This window comes from Pyrgilauda ruficollis, unplaced genomic scaffold, assembly GCF_017590135.1.
Source record: "Pyrgilauda ruficollis isolate IOZ18807 unplaced genomic scaffold, ASM1759013v1 scaffold41, whole genome shotgun sequence".
In the NCBI taxonomy this organism is placed as follows: domain Eukaryota; kingdom Metazoa; phylum Chordata; class Aves; order Passeriformes; family Passeridae; genus Pyrgilauda; species Pyrgilauda ruficollis.
This window is the reverse complement of record NW_024525601.1, coordinates 2,219,342-2,233,741: the sequence shown is the minus strand read 5'-3', so window position 1 is coordinate 2,233,741 and position 14,400 is coordinate 2,219,342. Positions and strand designations below refer to the sequence as shown.

The window sequence follows — 14,400 nt, the reverse complement described above, 5'->3', positions numbered from 1 at the left end:
GGCAGGCTCTGATGCTCCTGGCTCTATTTTTCCTGAACAATAATTGCTGGACAGCTGTAAGCAACAGAACCTGGTTCCAGTGCCCAAAAGGACTCTGAAGGGCTTGCATCCATGTGAACAAGAAGCACTGCCTCTGTTCCTGTGTAGTAAACAGAAGCCACTGCTCCCCTGCCCGTAGGGGTGACAGTAAATACCTCCACTACTGTACACATTAATCCGAGCTCTAAGCTTATTCACAGGCCCTAAAATCAGAAGCTGAGACACTTAATCTGTTGATTCGCTCTAATGCCGGGCGGCCGCAAATGAGATTGGCTTCCCCTGTTACATGAGCTCTAAGCAGCTAACGCGGAGCGTGCATCCCCCACACGCAGCAAAACCTTCCCCGCTCCTTTCCCAGGTAAACCAGGAGGCGCCTCCTGAAGAAATATCCCTTCCCAAAGCGCGCTGCCTGGCGCCTGTTGCTGCATCCCTCTGCATCCCTGGGCAGCGGGCAGGCGCTGAGCCCGCCGGGGCTGTCCCGGGGCACGGCCCCCTATCCCGGGGCACGGCTCCCGGCGCCGCCGGGGGGAAGGCGGGCAGGGAGGGGCCGGGGCCGGAGGAGGAGCCCCGCCCGCTGCTCTTAAGCGCCGTGACCGGCGCTGCCCCGCGCTCGGCAGGGCCATGGAGGTGGCGCGGGATTGCGTGGGATCGCTGCTGCGGTGAGTGCGGGCACGCTCCATCCCCTTCTCCATCTCCTTTTCCATGCCCTTCTCCATGCCGGCCGCAGCTCCGGCTGCCGGGGATGCCCGAGGCTGAGCAGCCCTCGGTCGGCTCCGGCGCTGCGGTGCGAGGGCGGCGGGGCTGGAGGGGGATTAACCCCGATGGACGCTGCGTGGGAGAAGCAGGTCAGGACGGTGTCGCAGCCCTGCGAGCCGGCTGGGGCTCCGCGGAGGGAAGCGCAGGTAGGAGCCCGGCAGCCCACCCTGCCTTTGGGGCGCGGTGGCCGCTCGGTGCCCGAGGCTGCTGGCCACAGGCTCGGTGATGTCACCGAGCAGCCCGTCCGGGGGTGCAGCTCCGTACCCCGCTCGGGAACACATCCGCTGCCGGCTGCGCTTGTGGCAGCTCCTGTTTGAGCTGGGCAGCTCCTGTTTGAGCGGGAGAACCACGCTGCGACCTGACTGAACCCCAAGTCTCCTCACTAATTCCCGACCTTTTTCTATTTTGTTTTGGTTTTTTGTTTTCTGTTGTTTTGCCTGGCTGTTACTGCTGCTGTCCTTTGCCAGTGAACCCTAACCTAGAAATCAATCCGTGCCGGATCCTGGAGCGTGTTGTGCAACGCTGGCTTTTCTGAGTGAGGCTGAAGACCATTGCACCACATTCTTAGACAAACATAAGGGGCATATTGCAAACAAAGATAAAGAGTGAAATGTGTGTACAGGGCTCAAGGCAGGCTTTTAATCCCCGTGTCCTCGTAAAGAATTAATTCATCTCTCCCACCAGATTTGACACTAGAGTGAATGCTTGTGGCAGCATTTGTGAAGCCCTCTCTAGTAGATTGTAGTTATCCAAAACAAACTGGATAAGATGCTAGTGTTTGAAGGTATTTGATCTTTCAATTATGAAATATTTTTGTATTTTCCACAGATGTGGAATTCCTTCTTCCTTTAGGGAAGAGCCGGGACTTGATCCTTTTGACTTTAAAGATTAATAAAGCAACAGTGGATTTGTCTGTATTTAATGTGTCACTCAACTTTCTAGTAAAATCAACTGCACCTTAGCTCATTTCCACCACTTGCTTCATGACTTAGCCTGATCAGCTTTATAATAGGAAATTATTTTTGGTAACTCCAGTCTAATAGAGGATTTCCCTGTATCAGGAATTGGTTTGTCTGTGTTTTGAAGAAGCTACAACAAGACTGGACCTTTCTAAGAGCTGTGAATGTAAGCTGGCCTGTTTGAGCCTATGATCTAGGAAGGAGAGTGGCACACAAAATAAAAACAAGCTTTCAGCAATTGGCCCAGAAATGGAAGGGTTCACACTGTTTGTCTGGCTGCTTTTCATCATCCTGCCTTTTGTCTCCTCATTAGCTGAAACCTCAGCCTGCCCTGGAGCCCAGACTCACTTCTTTACAACCAGGCTTAGTTTAAAGATGATATTGACAGGTTTTATCAATATGTAGGTGAAATTTCACCACTGTTAAATAACTTCTGAAGTTCTTTCCTGTTCAGTGACTGTCTGGTGGCAATAATGTAAGCCCTGATTTATTAATCTGTTTGTTTTTATTGCTCTGACTTTAAATAGAGCTAGGCAGCAGTGTGGGGAGGCTGATCCTGACTCCTTGAGAAACTTCTGCTCAGAGCCTCGAAGTACAGCTTGTAGAGTTGGCTGGGGTACACTCTGTTAGCTCAAGTCCTGCCCATGGGCTGTGTCCCTAACATTTCTCATTCTCTGTCAGTGTGTGTGTATGTTTTGGCTGTTACCCTTATGCTTTGTCTTTTGTGAATGACAGCTTGGCTCAAGTAGTGGGAAAGAAAGCTTTTCAATGGGACTGATATTGACTGTCCTTACCAAAAAAAATAAAAAATTGGAGTACTCACATGTGTATCACTCAGGTTACCATTCTACACATAAGTTTTCGAATTTGTGAGAGGCAATGAGGTGTAATCAGCTGTGAAAGCTCTTGAAACCCCAGTGCTGCACTTTTTGCCATCAGGGTGCCCTGTGAAGTGATGTCACCAGCCCCAGAGTAGGTGAGCAGGCTTCCTTCCTGAGGGAGAGACTCAGTGATTCAGAATGTGAGCTGCCCACGACCAGTGGGGTGATTGGGGGCCCATTACCTGAGTCAGCAGAGAGATTGGCAAACAGGGCCTGCCCTAGCAGGCTTCCCTCCTCTGAGGCTCCAATGCCCTTGTCAGTGCTACTGTCTCCATGTCCTCCTCCCTGGCCCTCTCCCTTTTCCAGGAGGAATAGTGTTTTTTAGCTCTTTAGTACGAAACAGTGTTTGTTCCTGAAAGCCAAGCTGGCTGCTTACCCTCTCCAGCTTTGTCACAGGAAGAACAAGGTTTCCATCAGTCATGTGTGTGTAAATGCCAGTGGGTGAAAGCCACTGTATTGTCAGGACTAGTAACAAAGAGCATGAGCTGGAACAAAACTGCTGAATGTTCTCCTCCTTTAAAAACATTAAAGCTCCAATAATGCCAGGGAGTTTTTGCGGAAGGCATAAACTTATTGTTTAGAGGAAGGGTGATAGCCCAGAAGAGTGGTTCAGAATTGGATCGGTAAACAAATTATTTGCTGAAATCTGAATCTGGTCAGGCAGAAAAATTACATTCTGTGCATTCCAAAAATATGCTTATAGACCAGATAAGAGTTGTGGAAAAGATATTTATTCTGCACAGTTTGTGTGCATTTGCATCAAAGGTGGGACTGGGACATCATAAGTCGAGTAACTTTATACCATCCCATTGTTGTTCTGGGAAGTCCTGTATTCACTCTCTGGCTGCAGATAAAAGCTGGCAATTCACTCTACCCTCAGTGAAAGTGTCTGAGAATAGATTTTCCTGCATAAAGTTGACTTTTTACACCTATGTGGGAGAACAAAATGGGGGATGCATCCCTTTCCCATCCCTGAGCAATTCAGCATGAAGGAGCCAAAGGTATATACAGAGGGTGAAGTCCAGGAGTGTGGGAGACAAAATACTGCCTCCCTTCAAAAGACTTAGAAATCAGTCCTTCCCAGGTGTTGGGCAGAATGCCATTTCTGGCAAGCTGAGTATTGACTTAGCCATTATCATTTGGCAGAAAAAATTGTCTCTAGGTGTAGATGAGAGCAGATCTGTACGTTGGTGTGGGAGTAGGCTGTTACTGGTGTTATGTGCTTGGTTTACCAAAGGTAAATATGGAATTGCCCAGAAAAATCTAAAATCTCTTTCTAAGAGGCACTCTGCTGGCAGTGCCTCACTGGCAGCCTGTCCAACACTATGTATTTATGTACTTGGATATTAACTTTGATTGCATTTAACTCCTTCTGATACAAGCCTCTTATTTTGTGCTTTTCAAAACCAGATGGAGTTTTATAGGCTGCAGATATAATTTACAAACAAATGCCTTGACTCTTCGAAGTCAAGTGTAGCTGTATCACAAAGCTCTGCTTGCATTCTGCCAATGGGTGTTTTGAATATGGGTAATATGTTCAGTCTTGCTGAAACAAACTCTTAACACACAAAAGTGCTTTCAACTAATTATATATCTCACTGAGTGTTTATCTTGTAAATTAAGAGAATGAGCTAAGTAAATGAATGTAATAAGAGTTACTGCCTTTTAAATTCAGTTTTACAACCCATCAGCTTCACTGTGATTGTGACCTTGACGTCAGCCGAGCTAGACATGTCTGCTTGAAATTGTATTAATTTTAGAAGTCTTTCCAAATGTCATGGGCAAGAGAGAGTTCAGAGATAACATATCTGTAGGACAGTGCAGTATTTAGTTTTTAAATTAAGCTCCAAGAGTCTTAGTGTGATCTGTGAATTACTTGTATAATCTGATTATGTCAACTGTCTTCCTCCTTCTTGCAGTACTTGACATGACTGTTTTTGTAACTCTGTTGAATTTTTATTTGTCTTAGATCTTTCATATCCATGGGAGCATCTGTAGGAGCAGTAACAAAACAGACCCTGTTCCCTCCGCTCATGCCTGCAGGGCGCCCTTTCCGTGTGTCCAATGCCTCCCGGAGCAGCCGGAAGGGAATTGTTGCAAGCAGCCTGCAAGAGCTCTTCAGCAAGGTACAGCAAACAGTCCCACTCTGACTGAAGCTTACAGGGAAATACAGTATCTCAGAAAGACAGCCCACAGACTCTTGTTCTAAAAAAACCATCGCTAGGGGAGTATTTCAGATAAGCAAGTCTCAATATGAAAGGATGAACTCTTTAGAATGTTAAAATCTCCTGGGTTTTTTTTTTTCCAGACTTTGGATGCCTTCTTTATAACTGCTGGAATAGTTACTCTGGTTTTGGAGGAAGATGGCACAGTTGTGGACACAGAAGAGTTCTTCAAGTCCCTGGATGATAATACACATTTCATGGTTCTGGAAAATGGACAGAAATGGACACCAGTAAGTGTTGACTGTGTCTCTCTCATTTGAGTAGAAATGGATGGAGGAATGTTTGTGGCTGCTAAAACTTGTTGGAAAGAGGGGAGAAGAGGAAGAAAAATTCCTCTGAAGAGCCACGGTGCAAACTCCTTGTTGAGACTTCCTGGATGAAAAATCAAGTTCATGTTTTTTATTGTCCCTTGTTTGTACATGGATCTGTTGGCAAAATCCACCAGGAATTGAAGTAAAACATAATAACTGAAAAACTTACATGAAAAATAACCTGCTTTTGGAGAAGCTCAGAAATATTTGTTCTTGAGCCTTTTTGTAACATAAAGAAAATTAGGACTTTGACTCTATGAAGTTAAAAAAAAATACAGTGTCTTTAAAGATTAGATTTAGACTGTAAAAATGCTCAAACAAAGTAGTATAAAGCAAGTTCTGCCATCTGAAGGCAGTAATAGTTAATGATAGTTAGAAAAATGCCTTGATTGATTTTGCAAATAGCCAGAAGTTGGCATCAGAACCTAATGTTAGTATGCATGCTTCAAGATATTTAAGATCTCTTAAAACTTGCTTGCTTTAGCCTTCTAATCATATGAATTCATTATTCAATTATTTCTTTTATGGGGAAATAGTCATCTGTACATTAATAACATAGAGTCAAACTCGTAACTTTTTTTCCATGAGATGGTTGTTGCTCTGAATCTGGCATCAGAATTTTTCTACCAGCTGCAGAGCTGGCTGTGGGACTGTAAGCAGGGACACCATTTTTGTGCCTGCACACATAAAGCTCGACCATGTGGCCCTGTTTTCCAGTCTCCTGTTGCAGTGTGGGCAGCCTGTACGTTTTTCTCCCAAATACCTCACTGGTTTTTCAAGCTCTGCACCTGGGGCACGAGCTCCAAGGGCAGAAAAGGAGTTTCAGCCAAGGTGTGACTCCACCTTGCTCCTTTCCCCTGTCTCCTGTCTGGCATTGCAGCAGCACAAGTTTGAAGGCAGCCCCTCTTCAGAATGTGCTGAGTGACAACAGAGGGATTGTCACAGCTTCACCAATCACCTGGAGTGTAGCACCAGCCCGGTCCTGCTTTATCCAAATATTCTGGGTGCTAATGGGGAGGGGTGTGGGGAGATGCTTCCAAGCACACCAACTGCTCGTACATGCCCGAAGCTGTTGTTGATAGGGGACCCTGTTGCTGGAGCTTGGAGGTTATCAAAGCAAAACAGGCATAAAATTGCTGGCTAGTGATGTACTGCTGTGTTTAACTTTGTCTGACTTATCACGACACTGTCTGAGGGCTGGGGTGTCAAGTACCAAAAGGCCCAGTCTTACACAACTTTATTGCTTCATTTAGCCTGCAGAAAACAGCCTGGCAGCTGCCAGCTCATTAACCTTGAGCGGAATGTGCTGAGCAGAGGATCCCGTGTATCCACTAGATGTCTCTGTGAATACGGGTTCTCTTTGCTATTTTCTTTTTGATTTTCCTTTCTTGAAGCACACACCCTGCAGCAGAGAGGGCTGCTTTCAATAAAGGAGGGTGCATTTAAGGTGGAAGATGACTTTTTTTATGCTCCCTCTCCTTTGCTTTTCCTCCTGAAACCTCATTATTAAACCCTTGGCCTAATCAGCAGTGGTTCCCTCCCTGTGTTCCTTTTTAGTAGGAAGAAAGATGTTGTGAGCCAGGTTTTGAAATGAGTCCCTGACTTTTCACAGATGTCATCTTTGACTCTGTCTCCAAGAGTGCTCATCAGTACTGTGTTCCTGACTAAGCAGAAGGACCTGATGTCATCCTGGTTATTTGGTGGTCTAACCTTGCTGCCTCAGAGAGAAGCCAGAAAGTGCCAGGATAAATAAATGGCAGGAACACTGTCTGGTGGCATTACCTGTGCCTTCAGTGTACTCTGAAGAAGCTCTGTTATGGAAAATAAATATTCCGGAGGTGTTCTGTCACTCTAGAATTTTAGTGTCTGTTTGGAAAACTTCAGAAGCCTGTTCAGGACTTGGAAAAACAATACATGGTCTACAGACCTTCTTTTCTGTGTGCTAATGATTTTAATTCTAGTTTAGAATTGACCAAAAGCTAGTCCCAAGACTGGAGTAAGCAAAGCTGCTTCTGAACAGCTCCACTGTTAACAGTTGTCTTGCTGTAGTTTTCTGTGTCATGGTATAAACTGTCTCTCTCTTTTTAAATCAGACAAAAAATGGAGTTGTCGCTGTGAGAAAAAAGAAGAAAATGGGAGTCGCTAACATCACCTTTGATCTGTACAAACTGAACCCTAAGGATTTTATTGGCTGCTTAAACATCAAGGCAACCTTCTATGAGATCTACTCTATCTCATATGACATCAAATGCATGGGAGCAAAAAGTGTATTGCGGTGAGTGTTTCCACTGCTGGGCAGGTGTACATGCTAATGTAAAAACCCCTGTTTGCTATTGATTCTGTGAAGCAGGTGTGTTTATAAAATCAGGATTTTTGTTATTTCTTACATACTGGTCAATATGCTGACTCTGTGAGGTGCATAGCTGACTGGTAAAAAACTTCCTATGGCTTTTTATGATGGAATCTTAAGTTTCTGCCGAGGCAAAACTCTAATCAGCTTGTACTTACTGAACGGGTGTAAGTAGGGTTTCTTTGTTCTGCTGAGAGAATTTCCTCACATCTCCTTGACTTGTTGGTCTGAAGAATGCAGGAGACTGGGGAAAGAAGCTCTTTGAAGAGGAGACTTCAAGGGGATGAAATGAAAGGAATTTGAGATCTAATGTCAGGGGTCTTAAAGCTTGGTCAGACATTGCAGTTCCTGCTTGCCAGATTCACCACTAGAGCTACATGGAGGCAAAGGAAAATGGAAGAGAGATGACACTCTGCTCTCCTAATGTGGATTTGTCATCTGTAGTAAGACTCTGTGGTATCACTGTTCTTAAGCCAGCTGGTGTGGTCTCTAGGCTAGCTAAGGGAGCCTGTCAAGGACCACTGTCCCCTGCAGGACTGATCTGCTGTGGGCTGTGAGTTTGATAGATCTGGCTGTTGGGAAAAGCTGTCATTCAGGGACAAAAGTATACCTGCCCAATTCACTGTTTTCAGCAGTGGGTTGAAAGTTGGTGCCTTGTCAAGATCAGCTGTGCTCTGCCCTGGCCAAGGAGACTGCTGAGCTCAGACCCCTTCCCAGAGGCGCTGTGCTTTGACAGTAGTTTAAGCTGCACCCCCAAGTTTCTCTACCTGACTTTTAGCATTCTGGTTGAGACACAATGGTGTGCTGCATTTTATTACTTGAGGACCAGATCTGACAGACAGATGTACACATCATCAGTGAAGTTTTGCCTTGTCCTGAGTGACATGTGGCCTTTAGATGAAGCAGTCCTTCCTCTCCCGATGCAGGTATGCTGATCAGCACTGTAATGCTGATCTTCTTCCCTGTCCCTCAGTCTCATTGACCTCTCCCACTCTACTTGGGTGGTCCTTAATCTTTCAGGCTACAGCTAGTGTGGCTGGAGACAAGACTCCTCTCTGGTCAGGATGAAGTGATTATCCAGCCACATGCTACACCCACCTGTAACACAGACTTCATTAGGGTTTCTTCAAAGCAGAGGTTTGCCCTTGGACAGCTGCATTCCTCCAGTTCTTGTGTTTGTCAAACTCTCTCGAGCCAAAACAAACTGATCTCTGGATGCCTGCTATGGAACTGAGTATCAGCGCTGGAACTTGTGCTGCTAAGGGGAGTTTGAAGTGACAATTCTGCCTTCCTGCCAAGACAGGGCAGCTGGTGAGAAGGGAGCGGTGCTGGCAAACAGCTGAAGTAGCTGTGGAGTTCTTCTGGAAGCCCTGTTATGTTGCAGAGTTGAGCTGTAAGGGAAGTGTCACTGTCAGGGTGGGATGACAGTCTGCTAGCAAAGAACAGGGTGACAGAAGACATAACCTTGGGTACCCTTGAACACAACAGTGACACGGCCTGTCTCAGCTTGCTGTTGAAATCAGAGACAGAGGATGTCAGGATCCTGGTGCAGTCCCTCTGCTAATGAGTTCCAGATTGCTAACTCCGATGCCCTCTGCCCGAGCCCACATGCTGAGTGGAGGGAAAGGGTTGAAAAATGCTGCAGCTGTTCGTGATGGGAGGGGCTGGAAGCCTGCCAGGTCTGATTAGTGCATTTCCCCTCGTGGTGTTTCCCTGTAGTGTCCGACTGAAGGATCAAATGTCCAGTTCAACAAATAACTTGCTCTGTGGCTTAAGTGGCAACTGCTCCTGCATGCAAGTGACACACTGCAGCTGCTGCAAAGCCCAGCGCCAGGTGCAGCTTCCTTTGCAACTGCAAAGCTCCTTGGCCTGTCCTGTGCGGTGGAGGAAGAACAGGCTGCAGTGGCACGTGTGGGAAGCATGAATAAGGGTACAGTGTTCTGTAAAGGCTTCACAGGCTCTAAGCCTGGGTATTCTGCTCTGTTGAGGCATTGGATTTCATCTGCAAACCTTTCATGACAGTGGGGTTAAAAATGAATTTGTAGGAAGATTTTTCCTTCTCTGCTTAAGCTCAAAGGACAAGTGAATAGAAGCAGAGGGTTCACAGCTGCATGTTTTCTTAGACAAGAAGTCAGAAAATCTTTTTTTTTTTTTTTTTTTTTTTTCAGAAGAGAGACTGATCTGGTTTCTGTATCTTCAGAAATTGATCCCATTCCAGTTTTTTGGTACTGCTTCCCAATGCCTCAGCATCATACTTGAGTGCCCTCCTAACTTCTGGGGGATGAGACTCAAATGTAGCTCTCAGTACTTGCGTCCTTGTTGTTTCCTGCAGAATGGAAGATGCAGTTACAACTAAGTTGAATAAATGACCGTTCAAATATGACTATCTCTTCCCCTGTGAAGATACACAGTTTACATTGTCAACCTCTGATGCTTGCCTGATGTTATCTTATGGATTTGTACTGATTCTTACGCAGCACTTTATACTTGAATGCTGATTTTATCAAATTTGTAGAAAATAAAGTAGTTGGGAACTGAGAATTCTTAAATCTTGCAGCAGTAACTTTCCTGCTTTGCCTGTTTTGCTGTTGAGTACTCACTGTAATGTGATTGTTCAGCTTCAGATCTAATCAGGTTTGTTCTGTGGCTTGAAGACACATACAGCGTTGTGTTAGTGAATGACCAAGGTGAGACGTGAGGTGAGTTTATGCTGCAGGAATGCTGCTCCCAGGCAAAGTTGTTTTCTGTGGTACTGTGATGGTTTGAGTGATGGCTTTGCAGAAGGCCTGTAAGCATCTAGCAATATGTCAGTCTGCTTTGTTGAATGTGATTTCTAGTCCTGCCAGAACATGTCAATAGTTTTCTGTCCATCAAGGTGCAAAAATGACCATCTCCTCAGAAGTGAGAAGGAATAAGAGGGGTTTTTAAATATATTGACTTAACTCATCATAACGTTGTGGGTGGAAAGGGGTAATGTAATCTTGCTGATGATTTTTTTCTTAAACAAATGACTTTTCTTCCAGGAAAGTGCTTCAGCTCATGTCCCATGCAGCACAAATAACTGGACAGTTTCTGCTCTATACTGGAACGTACATGTTGCAGTTGATGGGTGAATATGATGAAGAAGACATGTGCATGAGATCCAGGCGGGAGTAGTGACCACAGCTGCGCTTCCCATCTCCAATCCTTTTGCTCACAGACGTTCTCTTGCCCAGTTCTGATTGTAACAATGTTATAGTAGGGGGATGTGCACTAATGTGAGCTAACATTTTTCCTGTTTGGGAGCACTTGTAGGCCTTAGTCATGAAGTGTTGGATGTTCACAGGCTCTTAACACCACAAAAAGATGGGTGCCTAATGTCTGAGAATCTGGCACAAGGAGAGACAGGGTGGGTTTTTGCCCCAGAAATTCAAAATGAAGAATTAGTATACTTGGAAACTTTAGTGCTTTGTAACCAATGGAATATTTTTCGCACCAATCAGTTTTGTGTGATTATTTTTTGTTTGTTTTGGTGTTTTGTTGTTGTTTGTTTGTTTTTCATGGCTATCTACTTGCATTCTGAACAGACTGGGCAGTAAGGTGGGGGGCATGGGAACTGTGGGAATTGTTTGTTTATTTGTTAGTTTTAATCCTTAACAGTGCTGGCATTAGTGTGAAGCTGACCTTGAGGTGAAGTGTACCTATTTACTCCTGCTGACAATGGAACTACACAGTGCAACTTCAGTCCTACTTCAGTGACAGACTCTTCTCACAAAGTCTAAATGGAGATTGTGCAACTACTAAGCAGAAGGTTAAGATTTAGCTTTCCTGCCCTTGAAACAAAACCTTTTCTTGATAGTTCTTTATATTTTTTTTTTCAAATCTTCAGGATGTTACAGCTCATACAGTGGAAGAACCTGATACATTTTCTTAATGAATCTGATGCCCAGTTCTGCCTGAGCATTGAATAATCTGCTGTGGTTTCATAAATATGGCTTATAAGCAATCTGCTAAAGCTTTTTTGGGGGGTTAAACCACCACTTCTGAAGTTTTTACTGTTACAAGATGACACTAGGTGTCAAGCTGGGCTTGAGGTACATGTAAGAGATGCTGGATATCTTGTTGCCCTTGTGTTCAGGGGAGAGCAGCAGGACATTGTCTAGTCTTGCATGACATACATGTATGCTCTAAAGTGAGTATTTGTGGTGTTATGATCTCCCAGGACAAGCTGTATTAGAGGACAAAGTAATGTTTCCTGCAGTTTATTGAACTGTTGCTATGCCCAGCTTTCAGTAAGCTTTTCCTCAACAGAGTGAAAAATTGGAGAGCAAGCAGCCTAGGCATCTTGTGTCAAAATGCAGACTCACATGAGTGAAGGAAAAAAAGCCCAGTTTTGGTTGCTCACAGGTGTAGCTTTTGAGGTTTTTGTTTGCTTGCACATGAAGAGCTTTAGGAAGGCTGAAAGCTCTTAAGGTGACATCAGATGCAGGAAATTCTGTCCTGACAGTAGGTGCCACCTAGTAAGAGAAGCTCTGGTGCAGAGAACAAGTGGGGCAGGAGAGGAAATATCAGTAGGAGCAAAGGGAAAAAGACCACTATGGACCCTACAGTTCTTGCCTTGCCTGAGACAGGAATCCATTAACTGTCTGCACCAACTGCACTGACCTGATCTGATAAAAGAGAAGCAGAAAGTGGAAAAAGACCACTATGGACCCTACAGTTCTTGCCATGCCTCTGATTCATGGAATCCATTAACTGTCTGCACCAAGTGCACTGGCTTGATCTGCTAAAAGAGAAGCAGAAAGGTGCAAAAGATGAAGTATCTTGGTTGGTGGTATCTATTCTGACCTCTTAGCTGTGTCTCTTCACTTCAAAGTTCACTGACACATGGGAAATTGCTCTTGCTTTTAGCTGCAAATCTCACCTTTGTGTGCTTATTTTTCCTTCCCCCTATGAGTGTGGCTGTGCCAGTTGGAGCTGCATCTTTCAGATCACTGTTGAGAGGAAAGGCAGCCTAAACCCATGTGCTAAAGGGACTGATGGATACAATTTTTGGTCGGTCTCTACCCATCTCTTAAGTGATGGTATTACAAATAAATAGACAGCTAAGAAAAACTTTGTCCTTTTTTTCCTAGTTCCTGTTGTTTCCCATCTACTTCTGAGCATTTGCTGGAGGAGTCAGAGGGCATACTGCTCCAGATAAGGGGAGGACATGTTCTTTCCTGATTTCTCACAGCAGAAAATGCTTGGAGCTTGCAGCACTGTCAGGTGTCCTTCAGAAGAAAACAACAAACTATTCTGGGAGTAATGAGAAAGCTTCCATTTTGATATAACCTCTTTATGTTTTATCTCTATTTTTCTTGACACCCCCTGCATAAATGGTTGTTGCCATGTTAGTTGTTGGCCAAATTCTTTCTTTCCCTGTCAAGGAATTGCATTTAACTGACTATACAAGGACACAGTAATTAATTTTTTTGTCTTTTAAGGACCACTTTCAAGCACACCTCTTGAAAGCAAATTCTCTTAAATGCTTCTATGAATATTTATATTGCCTATGGTGGGAGCACCAGCATTAAAAGAAGGTAAAATAACCAGAATAGCTCATTGTTGCTTTGTTTGAATTGCTTCTTCAACATCTGTAGTACAAAAGCTTGTGCAGATCCCAAATTCCAGCCTTCTCTAGCCAGAGGCAATTGTTACAGGACTAACACAGTTTACAGTGGCTCTATCTGGGAATCCAGCAGTGATCTGAAAAGCTAACCTGCTATGAATGTGCAATGTTTTTAAGCAGCTGCTCCTTCAACAGCTTAACACTTAAAACTTGAGCTGGTGAAGTTCCTGTGTGCAGCAGTCTCCATCTTGGAGCAATTCCCTCTGTTCAGCTGTTTGCATTTTGAATTAAAGTTGTTCAGCTTTGGTATTTTCTCAAAATGGGAGAAGTGTCCTGAAGTTGTGTCTAAAATTCCTTCACTGCTTCTGAGTCTGAATCTTTCACAGGCTTAATATTTGGAGGTGATATTTTCTACTGTACCAACTTCTTTCTGGAAATAAAGTTTTGGCTTTGAGTCAAACTGGAGGAGTTTGTCATTCTGTGAGCTGGAACCAGTTTGATTTTTTTTTTTTTTTTTTAGCAGCATGCTTAAGAAAAATAGCTTTTACTTCAGCTGTGTATTGTATGCAGCAGAGAAAAACTTTGACGTTGTCTGTCTTTTAGAAAACTATATACAAGCGCTGTACATCATCTAGCAAGACACAGAAAAACTGAAAACACAGGCTTTTTCCTGCAGGAATGTGGAGAAGTAGCTAGATTTTCCCACAGTTTTATTTCCTATAAACTCAGTGAACCTGCACCTGTTGCTGCTGCAGACAAGGCTGGGAGCAGCGCTGTGCAGAAGGTGTGGAACGTGTTTGCTGCCTCCTTGTTTGCACGGACCCTTTCTGCCTGTTGCTTTGCATCACTTACTGACAATGCACCAAGCCCCGCTCTCTGGTTACCAAAAAAGGAATTTTCACTGAAGTAAGACCTTGTTGACTCAGGCACTGCTCGTGTTCTGCAAACAGAGCAAAGTTGCTTTCTTCTCGACCAGAATGAAGAATCTAGTAGCTTTCATCTGTGTGCAGTTTATCATTACTTCATTTCCTTCCTTTCATAAACTCTTGGAAGTTTTCTTGCACCTTCCGATTCTTTCAGGAGAAAGCGCTTCTGTCCAGGGAGAGAGGAAAAAGCAGGGTCTAAATTCCTGAACTCTTTTGAAATATGCTGTAGGAAACATTATGAATCCCTTCCCTACAGAGGAGGGAAGATAAAAGCAGAAATATTGGACTTTGAGGTGCAATTTTTTTTCAGTGAAGTGTGCAGAGAGGCAGATAATCACAGTTTTGGAAATGCTGGTATTTCTG

The 14,400-nt window shown here is 44.4% G+C and overlaps 1 protein-coding gene across 2 annotated transcripts; it reads left to right on the top strand.

Moving 5' to 3' along the window:
• The first annotated feature begins 546 nt into the window (after positions 1-546).
• CIDEA (cell death inducing DFFA like effector a) lies at positions 547-10,929 on the top strand. Of its 2 annotated transcripts, none has more exons than XM_041477618.1 (5): positions 547-698; positions 4,605-4,761; positions 4,944-5,090; positions 7,265-7,446; positions 10,545-10,929. In XM_041477618.1, the coding sequence occupies exons 1-5, from the start codon at positions 661-663 to the stop codon at positions 10,675-10,677; spliced, it is 657 nt and encodes a 218-aa protein (XP_041333552.1). In that variant the 5' UTR covers positions 547-660; the 3' UTR covers positions 10,678-10,929. The 2 variants fall into 2 exon arrangements, with proteins under 2 accessions (XP_041333552.1, XP_041333553.1); XM_041477619.1 differs by lacking the exon at positions 10,545-10,929 and adding an exon at positions 9,690-10,079.
• The last annotated feature ends 3,471 nt before the right edge of the window (positions 10,930-14,400 follow it).